The sequence below is a fragment of the Zonotrichia leucophrys genome, chromosome 4, assembly GCF_028769735.1.
Source record: "Zonotrichia leucophrys gambelii isolate GWCS_2022_RI chromosome 4, RI_Zleu_2.0, whole genome shotgun sequence".
Taxonomy (NCBI): domain Eukaryota; kingdom Metazoa; phylum Chordata; class Aves; order Passeriformes; family Passerellidae; genus Zonotrichia; species Zonotrichia leucophrys.
The window spans coordinates 52,062,066-52,078,858 of record NC_088173.1 but is presented as its reverse complement, the minus strand read 5'-3'; the positions used below and the strand labels follow the sequence as shown (position 1 = coordinate 52,078,858).

Below are 16,793 nucleotides of genomic sequence, written 5' to 3'. Positions count from 1 at the left end.
GCAGCTTCTAGTTTGGTGCATTAAGGTGAGCCAGAAGCAGAGTTCGTGTTTCTGGCCTGGAACTGGTGATGCTTCAGCAGCTCTCTCAAGTCATTTTCTTGTCCATGGACAATGATTAGAAAAGGGGAGCATGTAGCAGGACACAGCAGCTAAAATGTGCCCACTGAAGCTGTTACTAAAAGTCTTTCAGGTGTCTTGAATTCACCAAAACTGCAGGTAAGTAGCCTAACTTTGTCGGCTAGGGAAGTGTTGGGAAAAAATCAGGAGTGTTCTTTCAAGTCCAAAATACCTGCTCAGACTACCTGGGCACCTCAGTAGTGGCATCCCTGAGTCGTCAACAGTTTTTTCTTTCTTTTTCCTCCCTCACCAAAAATAACCAAGTAGTTTGTTTAATCATAAGGAATGCCTACATGTAAGTTAAAAGTTCTACCTTTCTGCTCATAAGCAGCATCTTAAAAATAGGAGGCAGGTAGTAACAAGAAGTCAATGAGGAGATAAAGGTCAAGATCTTTTAAGGTGTTACATGGCAGCCATTCTTTCATTCCAGGGGATGGGGTAGCTCTGGTTTTTTTTTCTCAAATTCTGCACCTGTTTCCTGAACTTCTTGAAAAGAAAGTTGGAAAAGCACAGATTTAAAGGTAGCATGTAGCAGTGGGTGCTGAATATTCATGTCGTGTAACAGTGTGAGGGGAAAGAAACCTCATGCAGCTTTGCTGGTCGTCTGTGTTAATATTATATATGTAAAAATACATAACCTGACCCAGCTTTGCTGTCCCATCTGCATTCATATTTCGATCCTGGGGCACACGGTCGCTGCTGCTCCTGCAGTAGGCGTGTGCCAAGCACGATTTGCAGCCGCCGCCGAGCTCTGTAGCGATGACGCTGCAGCCCTGGGCTGTGGCACACGAGCTGCGAGCGCGCCTTTGGGCTGCCGCTTGCCCGGACGCCTCGGGACGGCTCCGATGCCGCTCGCTTCTCCCTCCCGGGCAGCCAGTGGCCGGTGTCGGGCTGCGCTTGGCGCAGTGTCCCTCGGCGAGTCGCAGTGCTCGGCGTGCCAAGGAGGGGGAGCCAGCGGCGAGAGCAGCGGCTCCTTTGGAGGTGACCGCTGTGCCCGCTCCCTGCGGCGCCCTGGGCAGGGCGGGGGCTGCAGTGCCCGGGCACGGCGCATCGCCCCTGGGATCCCGCTGCGGGCACGGAGTGAGCGCGCCCTGCCGCTCTGCTCTGCCCTGCTGGGAGGGCCCGTGGTGCCTTTGCCGAGCTCTGCGTGGGCGGTTGTGGTTGGGTTCTGTGAGAGCCAGTGTGACATTTTCAGTGGTTACGCTGCTTCTTGCACCAAGTGTGCTGTGCTGCTCAGTAAAAGACCGGGAGATGGTAGAGGTGACTTATCCCACGTGCCTGTGAAATTGTATTTTGCTTATCGGTGGTGGGTGCAGAGTCCATGATTTGTGTACATATCTCATGAAACCATCTGCTGAATTATTTAGAGGAAAGTGTGAACAGAACCAGCCTCAAAGGATGAGAAGCTAGAAACAGACTGGCTATCAAGTCCATAAGGTCATCAGTGCCTTAAACTATTTGAGGGTATGCTGTTCCCTGGCAGCATTTTGCAGATAACTGTCACTGGCCATTAGGAAAATCACAGGCTCCTCTGCCTCTTCCTCACTACACTTCTCCAGAGGGACCTGAATGAAGCTGGCTTTTTAAAGGGACACTCTTTTGGGAAGCCTCTTCTCTGGCATTTCTACCTCGTGACCAGGTTGGTGCATACCAGGCATTAATCAGCCTGCTGAGTCCCTGAATCAGGAAGCTGAGGGGTGCTCCAGGCAGCTGCCTTGGGAAGTACTGAGTCCATGAGGAAACTGAATTTATGCTGCAGAGGAGGGTGCTCTCATTTTGGAGTAATAACTTGTCCTTACAGCTGCAGCTGTCAACAGATAATTACAGGAACTTCCTCACTCCTCCATGGACATCTCTTATCTGAGCTCGTTATTATACAGATCAAAGTCTATGCAGCAATTTGTGCCTTTGAAATATCTTCACTAAAAAGTATTTTGGTTTTTTTGGTTTGTTTTCTTGGGTTTTTTCCCCTCTCTGAGCCTTGCTGACAGTGGTATGTTTACTTGGTGTGTTAGCTGATACTGATATGTCTTGAACAAGGGGTGAGCGAATCAAGAGGTGTTTTATTCCTTAAACCTGGCTTTTCTCCTTCATTCAGATTCAAGCCACATCTATAAGCCCTTGCAGACTGTAGCAGTGGATTGTTGTGCATGGCATAGCACCATCACTTTAGTATTATTTTTCAAGTCCAGGGACTGGTTCTTACAGACCTGTTTGGACAGTAAATTCCTGGTGATGTAAAGCAATTCCAGAACTGTTCGGAAATGCACGTGTTTGTCAGCTGGGGAGGCAAAAAGTCTGTTAAGGATGGTGGAGATGATGCAGCACTGTGTGAATTCTGTACTGAAATGTATGATCATGTCTTTGGGCTCTGAAATTTGTTTTAGATAAAGCTTCTTCCCCCCGGAATTTGATGTTCCACAATAAAGAGTTGTACCCACCGTCCTAAAACTGTGGTGTCCAGTCTCAGCTGCTCCAGCAGAACTGGGTTGGTGAACCATGTCTGGTCTGCTGTACTACTGCATTTTCAATTTGGAAAGAAAAGTGACTCAGCATCTGTTTAGTGCAAGACACGGGGAAAAGGACACAAGGCTGACTTTGGAGCTTGGTTGTGTCTCCAGTTAAATTTGTGAGGAAGGCAGGTAGGTTCTCCAGGTGCGTGTGCCAGGCATGAAGCTGGCATCCCATGAGCTGACCAAACCTGCAGTGAGCCTGTGCTGTCCCTCAAAAAGTGAGTTTGCTTGGTTCATGGATTGCAGTCCAGGATGGTGATTTGTTGAGTTCAAGCAGTTGTTTGTATTGGGAATGGAAAGTAGAAGTTGCAGACCTTCGATGTTGGATAGGTCAGATGGTGAAAGCTGAAAGCTAAAACCAAGAGAAGTGACTTTGGTTTTTTTCATTCATACAAAAAAAAAAAAAAGCCCCTAGCAACCCAACACTTTATTAAGCTACTGCTGTAAATAGGCTTTGTGGTTTGAAATATTCTAGTTTATCGTGTTCATATTGGAACTCACAAACTAACAAGATTTATTCATCTTGGGAATGCGCAGCGATTTAACTGAGCATCTCTTGGAAATTTTGAGGCATGACCTCCGTTGAGGACAAATAACAAGCCAGTGTTTTCCTCATATTCCTCCCATTTATAACATAAAACAGAAGATAGGAATTTATTTGAAAGGGTTTTCTTTTTTTTCTGGGGTATTTGTAATATCCTTGAGTTAGGGTACCATATTCCTATAATTTGGCAAGTTGGGATGTGCTCAAAACTTGACATTTACAAAGTAGCAAACCTAATTATTGATATTACTGACTTGAAAAAAAAAATCATTAATCAAGACAGATTTTCAGATGTCCTAGTTGCTTAAAGGTGAAGTGGATAATTTGTTTATGGCTAATACCTTGCTTTGGGGGATGAGGTTTCTCCAGCTTTGTGAGGAGACCTCTTCCTGAGCCTTGCCAAGGGGATTCTGCAGGCAGCATGTTCTGCTGCTTCCCCTGAGCAAGGGGAGTCTGGCTGCAAGATGTGGCTTTTACACAGGCTCAGAAGGCAGCTGACCCAAACATTTTCAGAGAAACTGGGGGGACTGATGGCTTTTTAATGTAAATATAATATAAATATATATGGGTTTGTATATGCATATTTATATATACACACTTTACATGTATTTGTAAGGCTGTTAAGAAAAAAGAGAAGGGAGGAGGTAAACCCCAGGAAGAACAAAAAGCTGTTTTATCCAAAGAGGAAAATGAAGAAGAAATTGGAATTATTAGATTAAAGGATTTAAGGCTCCAGTTTAGAGTTCTTATGTCCTACCATCCACAGAGCACAGGTGCCATACTAGAACAATGACAGACAAAATTTCTCAGTTAAATGAGATTATCATGTGGATTTATGGGTTGGGGTGTATGTCAGTAGCTGTAGTACAGAGGTCTGTATTTATAATTTAGCTTCTTGTCAATTTCCTTCTTACCTGTATTTTCACCAGTTTAATTTGACTTTATGTAAGCAGAATAAGTAAAAACAGTCTCCATACTTGGTACTGTTTTTTCTTAACGCCTGTAGAGTTTTCCTCCATATGGAGCAGCTCAGAGGGTCGGTAAGACCTTGGTTTGCATTTCCATTTGATAATCAAGTTTTCCATTGCTGCTTAGGAAGGTGGCTGTGGGGGTGTTTTTAACAGAATGCTGCCTGTGGGGTAATGCCAGCAGGGTTTTCCATTGGAACCCTGGGTGTGAGGATCCCTCTGCAGTGACTTTAGTAACCTCTCCTGAAGGGCAAGCTCCTTGTTTTCCACTCCTCCCATTCATTTGAAAGGCAAGCTTGCTTTCCAGCGTGCTTGCCAGAGCTCTGGTGAGTAATGGATTTGTGCACCAGGGAAGTCCTTGCGCGGCACTTTCCTGCTTGACCTCTAGCTCTGGGGAGAGCCTGTTCCCAGAGCTTCAGGATATTCCTGCAGCTCCAGAGGGGGCTCAGGTGAGGTAGCAAAGGCTTGAGAGACTGCATTTCCTCACTCTGGTTTGGAGTGTGAATTACATTCCTCTTTAAAGTTAAATGGACTTAAACTTGCTGTCTCTCTTGGGTGCTAAATGGGAAAAGGCAGTTAAGGTCTGGGATCAGAAAATACAACATTCTAGGCACTGGAAAGCTTTGTAGGATTTTAAAGCTTTTTTTTCTTTTAAATCTAATTTTATACCTCATATGTTTTGGAGAAGGCAGATGCACAGTGTATATATAAAACCAGCAAGTAATTAGTTAAAATATATGGCAGGAAAATGTCTGTATTTCAGCAGGACTCAATCTGTGTCTAATATTGGAAAGGTTAGTATGTGGTGACTGTACTTAGCAATGTTTGGGGTTCTGATAGGAAACAGTTCAGATTTTAAGAGTTTGTTTCCCAACAGGCAGCAAAAAACCAGATTTAATCTTCTTAGCCGGCAAGAAAGCGGAGATTTAGTGTAATGCCACAGCCTGGGTACGCTTCTTCAGTGGGCACAAGATAGTCAAGGTTGTATAGGTGCCCCTGTATGACCTTAGACCACCTGTTCTGATATGTTGAGTTAGTAAAATCTGAAATAAAAATGTATTAATACAGAATTGAATTATGACACTACTCAGAGGACAGCAGAAAAATTTAGGCACTCAAGAAAAATGATCTTTATACCTTTCTGTTAATTTATCAGTATCTCCCTTCTAAAGATGGCTTAATGTGGCTTCTTAATTTAAAATAGATCTGGTTTTGTCTGCTCTAAGCAGCATTTTGTAGAAGTTGCATAGGATGCCTGTGCTCTGCCTTGGGGAAAGGGTGGTTTGCAACCATATCCGAAGAACAGGCGTTTGTGCTATTGCACATTTGAATGGAGCAGCTGAACAGGGGGAGCTTCGGATATTACACCCGGTTATGTTTGTATTTGTGCACTTTGTTTATCTGCAACAAAGCTCAGTATTAGGCACCACTGGTTACTGCCAGCTGGGCCCTCGCTCGCTGCTCACAGCTGTGTGCTCAGCGCTGGGGCCTGCAGAGAATGGCTAATCAGACAGGCAGGCAGAACAAAGCCCACACAGTGGGGCTGGCACAATGGCATTCCTGTCTCACACTGGTCAAAAGATGGATTTGATCTCTTTATTCCTCCCCCCTCGCTCCTATAGTACAGCACGGATCAATAAGTGCTCCTTGTCCCTGTGCAAGCACAGAGTCCTGTTCTGCTTCTCCCAAAGGACACGGGTTTGCACAGAACTTGCATGGAAACAAGCAGAGACCTGGCAGGGTTGGGCACAGTGTTTTGAGTAGAGGCCCTTTAAGCTTTTTATACATTAGTATGCAGTTTTTATTAATTTTTAAAGTAACCTTGGAGAAAATGGTAATTAATATAGGTATTGGGTGATATTTGCATTATTTATTATTTTTTTAAACTGTTTAAGTGAAAATTTGAATTGGTTATAATATGTGTATTAAGTGGTCCTTTATTATGAATGTGTATAAAGCTGTAACTGCATGAAAGGCAATATGGAGCTGGAAAATATAGTTTACAGTTCAATTCAGAATGTGAATGTGCTGTATTAGGTTTGCCAGGCCTACACTTTCAATGGACATGATGTACTCAAGCTCTGGGAGTCTGTTCTGATTGTTCATTGTACATTTCTATTGGCAGCTTTGTGTCAAGTTCATCCAGGTTTGGGGGTTATAATTCCTTCAGGTTTGATTGCTGGTTTGGAAGGGAAGAGCCTGATCCCTGTTTCTAAGTCACTGCTGGCTTTGTCAGGTTGGCAGTGTAGCCTCAGCGAGGCAATGCTGTCTCTTGTCTGTGCTAGGACTTGGAAAGGAAAACCCTTGCCTCACTTTTAAGAAAACCTGAAAATGAGAAAATGACTTATATTTCTGTGTGAGGGAGAGGGTTAGGTGTTCTCTTCCAGTCACTGAAAGAAAGAGCCATATAAAGAAGTGCATGTCCTGATGACGGATATCTTAATTTTGCGTTAACTTCTCACTTCTGTGCTCAGTTGAAGTTTGAATCAGAGTTTGAGGAAGGCTCAAAGCAGCTCATCCTGTAACAAACTCCCTCCCCCGACTTTTTTCTCCAAAATGGTCATTTCCTTTCCTTGTGTTAAAAGAAAACCATCGTGAGTTTATAGGAAACCTAGAAATCCTTTCAAGTGAGCAGAAGGAGGCGGGTGTGCTGCCCAACCAGGGAATGCTGATTTTAATGAGGGTGGCTCTAATGACTCATCCTGACTCAGTGCCTTTTCATACAGACAGTAATTAGATCGCAGGGCAGCATGTGCTGGAGGTCAAAAGTGTAAGTGGATTTAAGGGGAAGAAAGGGGTGAGTTCAGGGGGATGAACTTGGCTGTCTCTCAGGGCTTTTTGTGGGTTCTTCGAGGCTGCTCTGGGGGATGGCAGGGCTGATCTGGCCCTGGAGAGTGGAAAGGCAGGAAGGTGACTGAAGGCTGCTGAAATTGTAGGCAGAAAAAACTGTTCTGCAGCATCAGTGTGTGCTTTTGCCAGTGCTCAGGTTCTGTGAGCCTTGCTCCCAGCTTCTCTCAGGTGATCATTAGGGGTGTACATGCAAGAATGGAGTGACATTCACAGCCACAGTCACAGTGCTGCTGAAGTATTCAATCCCTTTCAGAGATGTGCCAGGAGCACAGTCTGCCCTTTATCTGCTGTGGGTATCACAGCTACAGCTTGTATACTGCACAAAGAACAGGCAAAATACAAGCAAATACTGAGGCTTTGTGCCATGGCCTGGCTGATTGTACCAGGACACTCAGATGTGTCTGAAAGCCAAAGGCCTGGCAATGCCACTCACTTGGATTCAGTTTCACTTGATCCTCTGTGGAGAGACTCCATGCTGAGGAGCTGTCACAGAGATCATTGCAGTCAGTTTAAGGAGCTGGGAATAATGGACTCATCCAGATCACAAACTCGAGGAGCCCTAAGAGGATGCAGTGTAAGTTTCCTCTTTTCCATAGCCTAATTTTTACCCAGCTCCCTACATTTGTAGTGATCCCCTTGAATCAGGGCTGTGTTATGCCAGGAATGGCACAGATGTTTGCAGGAAAAACCTTCATCCTGACAAGTCTGCAGCAGTGATGTCTGGCAGCCTGGGAAGGGACTGCAGGTCAGGGGGCAGGGAAGCAATTCCTCTTGCTAACAGCACCGTGTAAAACACAGATAAAAGCTGGGGTAGGAAAGAACTTTCCAGCTGATGTCAAAACACACCAAGCTGAGATCAAACTCTCTGGGTCTTCTTGAGGTTGGCACTGGGCAGTTTTGACCCTGAGGAATAAATTGCATTCTTTCTAATATAGCATTCTAAAGGATACTCCATTAGGTTCCTCTGCTTCAGCTTTGGCCAGGCATCATCCAGCTCTGGTCTGAATATTAAGATTCTGTTGATAAAAACTATTTTATTTTCAGTATTCCAGCTTTTTTTTTTTTAATGTAATCACATTTTATATGGCAAACAAATCCCATTCCATGCTTTTGGCCTGATGGTAGGATCTTGTCTTGCCAAGACCAATCTTGTCAAGATTTTGAATTCACCTTTGTCCGTGTGATGTTCCACTGAAGCAGTGGGATTACCTTCAAAGGGAAGGATTACAGAGGCTTGGCTATGAAACCACCATAACAACACTGGGCAGGTTGCTTTCGTGTTGCACAGCAAAATGCAAAAGTCTGTAGGTGATGAAATTCCTTTTTTAAAAGTTATTATTCTTCTACACAAAATTATAAATGCTTAGCAGCTATTTGTATTATATGAGGTGACTTTTTGAATGCTATTTCAGAAATTCCATTACAGGGAATATTTATACTTCCTCTATGCTTCTGTAATGAAGTGTGATTGTTACTGTGTGAATACGTGGGCTCTGTGAATTCTCCCAGAGTTTCTCATTAAGCACAGAGGAGCAGGGGCATGGGGAGCCAGTTCTCAGCTAGAGCAGGCTCCTCTCCAGCAGCACAAATCGAGTGTCTGGCCAAGGAGAGGTAGCCACAGGTAGGACCTTCTGATGTCAGGATGGTCCAGGATTCTTTCCCATCACTTTCTAGGGATCAGAATGGGGCTTAGTAGACTGCTCCATGGATTTTCCTCTACAAAAGCACAAGTGACACTTGCTATTTTTCCTGTTTCCTCACCCATTCCACACCAGTTTCCGGGCACCTGGCATTTCTGGGTTCATCCTATCAGGCCCTGTGTGAGCAGTCTATGTCCAGTTTATTTAAACTTGCCCTCTGCTCTGAGGGGCCTGGCATTGCCAAAGGTCAAACCAATAAAGGCTGAAGTGAGGAAAGCAGGAAGCACTTGGAGCTTCTTGACATCAGGTCCTTAGTCCCATTCACCTTTGGCTGGGTGAGGGCCTTGTGAAGACCAGGACCTGTGAATATTGAGCTTTTCAGGATGGTTTGTCCTAGAGCCCACAAAAGGTTCGTTTCTCTTTAGTTTAAACAGCTGATGGGAAAGACTTGAAGATGTAACTAGCTGAAGCACTACAGTGACTAATATAACGACATTTGCAGTGTGCCTTAGGTCCTGAAGTAAGATTCAAGGACGAGCTTTAAATAAATCACAAAACCACTTGGAAACTTTGGTGTCAGAAGTTCAGGCCCTAATAAATGATTCAGCTTCGAGGCAGGTCAGAGCCACTTCCCCTCCTTTGCCTTCTCTCTCCCCCTCCACATGAATAAAAAAAAAAGGAAAAGAGTGCATTGGAGAAGGACAAGCAGTGGATTTAAAGAAAATGGAAATTATTTTGCTTTACAGCAGAGAGCAGTACACAGCCCCCAGTGCAGTGTGCTGGATTTTGTGCTGGGATACGACAGCACGGCGTTCCTCCATTACTGTCTGCCCTCCTATTTATTACCAGGACAAGAGGCACATTGTGAGCAGGGCTCTTCACTTTCTCTTTGCTCATTTCCTATTGCTGCACTGGTGTTGAGCAGGCTTGTGCTTAAACTTGACGAGACCAGAATTAAACCATATCCTGAGATATTCTTCTTCCGGCTGATATGTGTTAGGAAAAACCCAGAATTTAAATCTATGCTTTAAAAAGTACAAGGTATGTTTTCTTTACTCCTTGTGCAGTAGGAACTGACAGTGTTTTTAGAAGCTCTGCCTTCTTTCAAGTGGTGTTAATTCTTTTTATATAGATGAAAGCAAAACGAGGCTTTTGAAGCACTCTGCCATGGCTGAAGGCTGGAAATCATGCAGCTGAGTCCCGGCTTCATTCGCGCTTCTCCTGTGTGGGGCTGCCAGGCTGATACTATGAGATGGATCTGTTTAAGCCTTGCTGAGTTCAAATGCAGCCTGGTAACTTGTGAATGTGTGTCCCCTGCTCGTTTAAGGAGGGACAAATTGTCTGAAGCTGCTGGTGGTTAATAGTGCAGCTAAAACAAACAGGGAAGGGTTTTGCTTTTCGTGGTCTCTGCTCTGGATTCTGAATCTCGAGATTCAGGTTTCATTGTTCCCAGTGACTTCTAGGATGTTTGGGATTTGTGGACCGAGGCTCCCGAAGCATCAAATGCACCACCACCTGCTCCTTCACGTTTCCTCATTGTTCCTGTGCTTTGCCTGTAGCGCTCAGTGTGAACTTTGTTTCCCGCAGGATCTGCAGGCGTGGGTGAGCGGCGCTCACGAGAGCGGCTTTGTCCTCGTCTCCTTCGGCGCTGGAGTCAAGTACCTGTCAGAAGACATCGCCAATAAGTTGGCACACGCGCTGGCAAGGCTGCCCCAGAGGGTCATCTGGAGGTAAAGGCACTGTTGGAGAGCCTGGGGGGGTTTGGAGAGGGCTTGTTTCCCACTGGAGTTGGGGCTGCCTGGGTGGCACAGACAATGTGACACTCCTGAAAAACACTTGACGTGAAAATACTGCAATATCCTGGTAACAAGGAGAAGCAGTTACTGTTGTGGCAGAATAAGGCGTGGTTACACTCCTAGGCTGAGTTCATGTCCTTGGAAGGATTAGGGACAGTGAAAACAAGCTAAGCTTATACCATTAAGGACATACTGTCTCTATTTTTGATGAAGGAACTACCCCAGGGCTCAAGAATGAATTCTGATGATGAAAAGCCTCCATTTTCTTTCTTCTTCCCCTTTTCTCTCGCTCTTTTAGGCCGTTTTCCTCTTTTATGTGTAAACACAGCCTTTCATTATTGATTTTCCCACTTGCTTGTTCTCTGTGAGAAATGGAAGGAAGAGAAATTTTCCAAAGTCAGAGTCAGTAAGAAGCATTCTTAGTTCTAAAAACATCTTGAGTGGTGCTCACAACTCCCTGTAAAAATCCAAAAACTGTTTAGTCAGTTCTGCTTGGTGTCAAGCATCTCTGATATGATTTGGTGGAGTTCATGTGAGCTATTTCTTTTTTTTCAAATATGCAGTGTCTTAGACTTCATGTAGGTGTCTCACAACCCTGCCACACTCTTGGAGTTGTATTAATAGTTTTGGTGGCCTGTTCTCCACAATATTTTAGGGAATGTCCTTGCTGCTGTCTGTAGTTCAAGGATCAAATCCCACTAATGAACAGGAAAAATGGAATTTTTTTCAGGCTCTGGCACAGAATCTGTGGTAGTGAAGGTAACATCAGTTTTTGTTAGGAGTAGAGCCATTGTTTTCTTACGAATCCCACAACACTTCTTGGCTTCTAATTAATAATCCCAGTTTATCTTACTGCTTTTCTTCTGTCCTTTTACTGTGTTTTCCCTGGAATATGCCTCTTTAGGAAGCATCCGTGTTTTGTAGTAAATAAATCTGGAGGATTTTTCATAAGGACAGTTTTTTTTTTAATGCTGACACAACAATTTCATTTAAAGCCTTCTATTAAAATTTAGGTATTTGTAGATCAGTCAAGTGTAACTTGGAATTTTTGGGGATTTGGGGTTTGGTTTTGTTCCTTAGATCATGGACCTGTGTGTTGGACAGAAAAATAGTGAGTACTACTTGGCAGTCTTAATGTCATAGTGTTAAATCAAGGGATTTTTGTAGTTTTTTATGCTCTTCTAGTTAGGGCATTAAAAAACTATTTATCTAGTTAACATAATTAATTGCTCTTATATAACTCAGCATAAATAAATTTAGGCTTTTTTCAACGTACAGAAGTGCAAGCCACTTACAAAGATGTGTTGTGGATTCTTTGTTCAGTAACCAGAGTTCCAACAATGTACGTTTTGCTTCATTGGGAAAGTGTAGCTGGTTCTTTCTGAAGTTGCAGTTCCAGTCCTCTGTAATGAACAAAACAACCCTATCCTTTGGTAGTTACCTGGGAGGGTTTGATAACTGTTTCCATTTCATGTTACTGGTTTAGGTTTTCAGGAAACAAACCGAGGAATTTAGGCAACAATACCAAGCTGATCGAATGGTTGCCACAAAATGACCTCCTTGGTGAGTATCTGTTGCCATTATTTATTGCTTATTCTCTCTTGAGTTCACTTTGTTCTTCCCAAAATACTCTACTGAATTAGCAGTTATTACAAAGCCAGGATAATTTCTGACATGGAGCAAGAATATGAAATTAGGATCTGAAGAGAGATCAACACCTCTCTGTTAATTGTCTTTTTCCCTGATGCAAATTGCATGTTTTCCCTAAGTTCAAGCGCTGTTCAAGGAGTCCTGAAACTGAGCAGCAGAGTAAGTTTTAGGAGTGTGTAAATACTGTTTTATAAAGGCAAGAAAGCTCTAGCAGAACCTGGGTATGTGATGCAAGCTGATAACCTTTCTGTTGAACTGCAGTGCTTCAGGTTCTCAGGGGAAAATTAAACTGGATATTTTATTTTTCTTTCTCTTCCCTGTCAAAGGGTGCCTGAGCCCCTTGTAGATCTGAGAGGCTGCTGAGTATTTGACTGCTTCTGGTACACCTGGATGTCTGTGTGTTCCCCAAACAGCTCTGATGGGAGCTGATGAGTGCATGGAGCATCAGTGTGTGTGAGCTGCAGAAGGCAGTGAGTAGGCAGCTGACTCCTAGAGCAGGTAGATTTGTTTTGGTTACAGGGTTGCTCTGAGGCAGCCAGGCTGCTTTTCCCATCACACAAGGCTGTTGCTGTGATTGTCAGGTCTTGCTAAGCTCAAGTAAGGCATGTGAGACTTCAGGGAGAGTGTGACTTCAGTTGTCCTGCCATTTACAAAAATGATATTCCATACAAAAGTGTGCTCCCCCTTGCTCAAATGTACTGCTGGACCTGCTGGAGTCACCACCTGCAGCTCCTCAGGAGTGGGCAATGCATATGAATTACTCCATTAATCATTTTACACTACTCATACACATAAGAATTTTCTTTCTTTACTTTGGCTGTTCTCTCTCTTAGTGTGTAAGGAAATGATTTAATGCATGAGGAATTTCAGCAGAGTGAGTTTAGGTAGAACTTCAGAACAAGCTGCAGTAATTTTAATCTGCCCGAGTTGCAGTTATAGAAACATGGTGATCAATTTGTTGTACCCAGGTGCTTCAGCAACAGGAGATAAAGTGCCTTTTGTAACCTTCATGCCTCTTGTGGTTCCAGGTCACTCTAACATCAAAGCTTTCCTCAGTCACGGAGGCTTGAACAGCATTTTTGAGACCATGTACCACGGGGTGCCGGTGGTGGGCATCCCCCTCTTCGGAGACCACTACGACACCATGACCCGTGTGCAGGCCAAAGGGATGGGAATTCTGCTCAACTGGAAGACCATGACTGAGAGTGAGCTCTATGAAGCCCTAGTAAAAGTTATTAATGACCCCAGGTATGGAATGAGCCATTGTGTTTGTGTGTGAATGGATAGGAAACCGTTGTGCAGTGGAAAAAAACTGCCTTGTATGATTTGTGTGTGCGGTTGGGGCAAGTCTGGGTGTTTGTCCTATTTCCCAGGATTACCCAACAGCTGAAGTTTCTGTGTGGGTGCTGGGCTAGTTGCTCAGCACCAAAACTCAATTGTCTTGCTTGCTCTTTGTAGCAGTTGCCATGTGGAGGGCACAGAGGTTATGGAAACAAACCTGTCCCAACTTATTCCGTGTTGCAGACCAAGCTCCCTTTGTGTCTGTTTTGATTACTCCACACGAGCAGTCTGGCTGTGGTGCTGCCTGGAGCAAGATTCATGTACATGGTTTGGGTTTTAGCTAAAATGCAGAGATATTCAGGAAGAGTGACTCTTAGTTCTGTGATTTTATTATTTAAAAAATTATACTTAGTGTTATTTTCATGTTCTGGCTGGTAATACCGTTCATATCCAGATAAAAATGAGTGAGGGGTTATCTGGCAGTATATTGTATTGGGATAACCCTAACTTTGGAGCCTGGTGCTACTGATGCTTCTTGCTTTCATGGCAGCTGAGTCTTTCTGGGAAAGGAGATTGCTGTCAGGAGCAAGCAGCAGAGAGGGGGAATGTTGACAGCAACCTCGATAACATCAGTTGCATCACCTTCCCCTTGTGCAATTATCCTTGGTGTGAAAGCAAGTCCTGTGTAAATAAGCTGCAGACAGGAGAGGAAGAAATTGGCGGGGTCAGCTGCTGGGGTGAAAACCCAAAAGTTTTGGGCGAAACTCCGGACCTGGGCAGAACTGGTTTTTTGCAAAATCAACCCCAGGTTTCTCACTGTTGTCCATTTCTCTGGTGGTTCAGTAGCACAATGAGATGACAGCTTTTCCTTTCTTCCTTGTTTGCTTCCCTCCCTCCCCCAGCTATCGGCAGCGGGCACGGCGGCTGTCGGAGATCCACAGGGACCAGCCTGGGCACCCGGTGAACCGGACTGTGTACTGGATCAACTACATCCTGCGCCACAACGGAGCCCAGCACCTGCGTGCTGCTGTTTACAGCATCTCCCTCTTTCAGTATTTCTTACTGGATATTGCCTTGGTCCTCCTAGTGGGTGCTGCCTTACTTTACTATGTTTTGGCCAGGATGGCCAAGTTAATCTGCAAGCAGAGCAAACATCTCTGGTCCAATGACAAACATAGTGCTGTTAATGGACACTACCAGAACGGGATCCCCAATGGCAAGTATAGAAGGAACGGCCACATTAAGCATGAAAAAAAGGTGAAATGAGCCAACAGCCCCATGTAAAGTAGTAATGAATCAGATCAGTAATCGAATTTTATCGCTGTAACTTAGTCTAACAACTACTTAAAACCTCAATAAGCAGTTCTAACACTCCCCTTCAGTATGTAATATTATGTGACAAAATTCTACGGAACTAAGAGAGGTCTTTAAAAAACAAAACAAAAAAAAAAAAGGCAAGCACAACCTAAAATGGGAAATATTTTATTCTTAATACTGATATGCAGAGAGGTTATTTTGGCACTGAAGTTTTTAGAAGCCTTAATTCTCTAAAGTTCTATACAATGACCGTATTTATGAATTTTCAGCTTTTAAAAGCTCAGTGTGTGTGTCCTAAATGAGGAGAGGTTTCTTTTTATTTGCAGAGGTGTTCTCCTTTTATTTTTCTATTTTAATATCTCCATCCTTTTAGCTGAGAGAACTCTCTAGTGCTAGTTCTGTGTTTCCTTTGTGGAAGGTTCAACCTGTTGTGTAAGAATGCTGTTTAAAACACAAGTGATTTCCCCCAGTCTTTATGTGAGAAATAGCAAGTTGTGGACTGAGAAAACAAACGTTAAAAAAATAGGAATAATCTTAAAGAGCACTGAAGAAAAATGGCAAAAATATGTACTCGTTTTACTGATAAAGCTGCATGACTCTTCTGCTCGCTACCAGTACTTTGGAGAAAAGGGTCCTGAGTGAGTCTACGGTGTGTCCTAACTTTAACTGAGACAAAATGTTGTCGCCTTTCTCTGCATACAGATTTTATGCCACAAAAATATTAGGGAGTCTTATTTCAGTTCCAAATACGGCTGTGTGGGAAGTAGATTCGCATAATTAAGAAAAATAAGTGAAACAACAGCAACAGAAAAAAAAAAAAAACTTACAAAAATCTAGCTCTGTGCTTAGTGCAGGAGGTTTTGTGATGGCCCAGAGCTGTGCAAGACTCTATCCACTCCTTGGGGTTTGTTTAAAGGGAACGACCCCCACACAGCGCTCCCCCAGAGTTGAATGTCTTTCCTGTTAATTCTCATTAAGTTCTTTCTGAATCGCAATGTTTGTAGATGTTCTCTTTCAACAGTTGTCTCTGGAGAAACAGAAACATTACCTTCTATTAGTCTGGGCCACGCAATCCATGTTCCACCGAGTTGCCAATAGGAATTCTGTGCCGCGGGCTGTGTCCGGCCGTCCTGCCTGGGGCTGGTGGCATGCGTGGGGTGAGGCCTGGTCACCTGGCTGTGGAGGTGGCCCCGTGTCCCCCTGCCCCCAGCAGCCTCCTTCAATCATTGTCGCCGACACGGGGGGAGTGCCGGGCGCGGGGTCCTTGCTGCCCTGCTGAACCAAAGTTGGCAACTCTGAGTTTTATGTCTGCGTCATTCTGTTTACTTGGAATTTGCACTACACACGTTGTGAGTGTACGCTTTATTTATTTGTAGTTCGAGGTCCCGTGGCTGGGAGGGAAAGGAGGGAGGTCCAGAGGTTTTACCTTGTGTCACTCACTAACATGGGAGGAGTTGGGATGATGACGGGATGCTGAGCTCATCTTCATACACAGTGATGCAAAATTTCATCACCATTCCATCAGGAGCCTCGGTCCTACAGCAATAAATAACAGTGCAGATATGTTTCTAATACGCAGGGCGGCTCCTCGTGCTGCTCTCTGAATACTTGAACACAAAAATGGTATTATAAATATAAGCCTCTTAGCTATACCTTTTTACAATCTCGCAGCCCGTGGCAACTACAGGAGCACACAGAGGCGATGAATGGTGGGATGGTGAGAAGACTTCGAGTGTATGAATGACTTGGTTTAAAATGTGGGGGTTTTTTGGCATTAAAGAAGGTACAAAAGCACTGACCGGATGATTAAGCATAATTTAATCTCCACTGTGATAAAACTTAAGCAATAAACATGGATTTAATAGAGAAATTCTGTTGTTGGAAGTATATTTTTGTTCAGCTGGATGCTGGTTGTCTCCAAGTACCCACTGTATGTGTGTACTTAAACGTGGATGCTTACTGGGATACACACAACTTTTCAGTGTTTACTGTGGTGCATGTTATATATTTGAAATCAAAAATATTGCTGGTTTTTGTGAGTGTAGGTCCATTTCCTGTAGGAGCTTTGAACTGAAAGAGAAAATGGTTAATTACGTTTCTTGAAAGCAATTCAAATT

At 43.9% G+C, this 16,793-nt stretch overlaps 1 protein-coding gene across 5 annotated transcripts in view; it reads left to right on the top strand.

The window, feature by feature from the left end:
• The window catches only part of UGT8 (UDP glycosyltransferase 8), a 33,890-nt gene extending 17,344 nt beyond the window's left edge, over positions 1-16,546 (top strand). For all 5 annotated transcript variants that reach the window (XM_064711669.1, XM_064711666.1, XM_064711667.1 and 2 more), the window contains 4 exons: positions 10,220-10,362; positions 11,915-11,991; positions 13,107-13,326; positions 14,262-16,546. In XM_064711669.1, the coding sequence (XP_064567739.1) occupies positions 10,220-10,362; positions 11,915-11,991; positions 13,107-13,326; positions 14,262-14,625 (804 nt within the window). In that variant the 3' untranslated portion in view covers positions 14,626-16,546. The remainder of the gene's footprint in view (positions 1-10,219; positions 10,363-11,914; positions 11,992-13,106; positions 13,327-14,261) is intronic.
• The last annotated feature ends 247 nt before the right edge of the window (positions 16,547-16,793 follow it).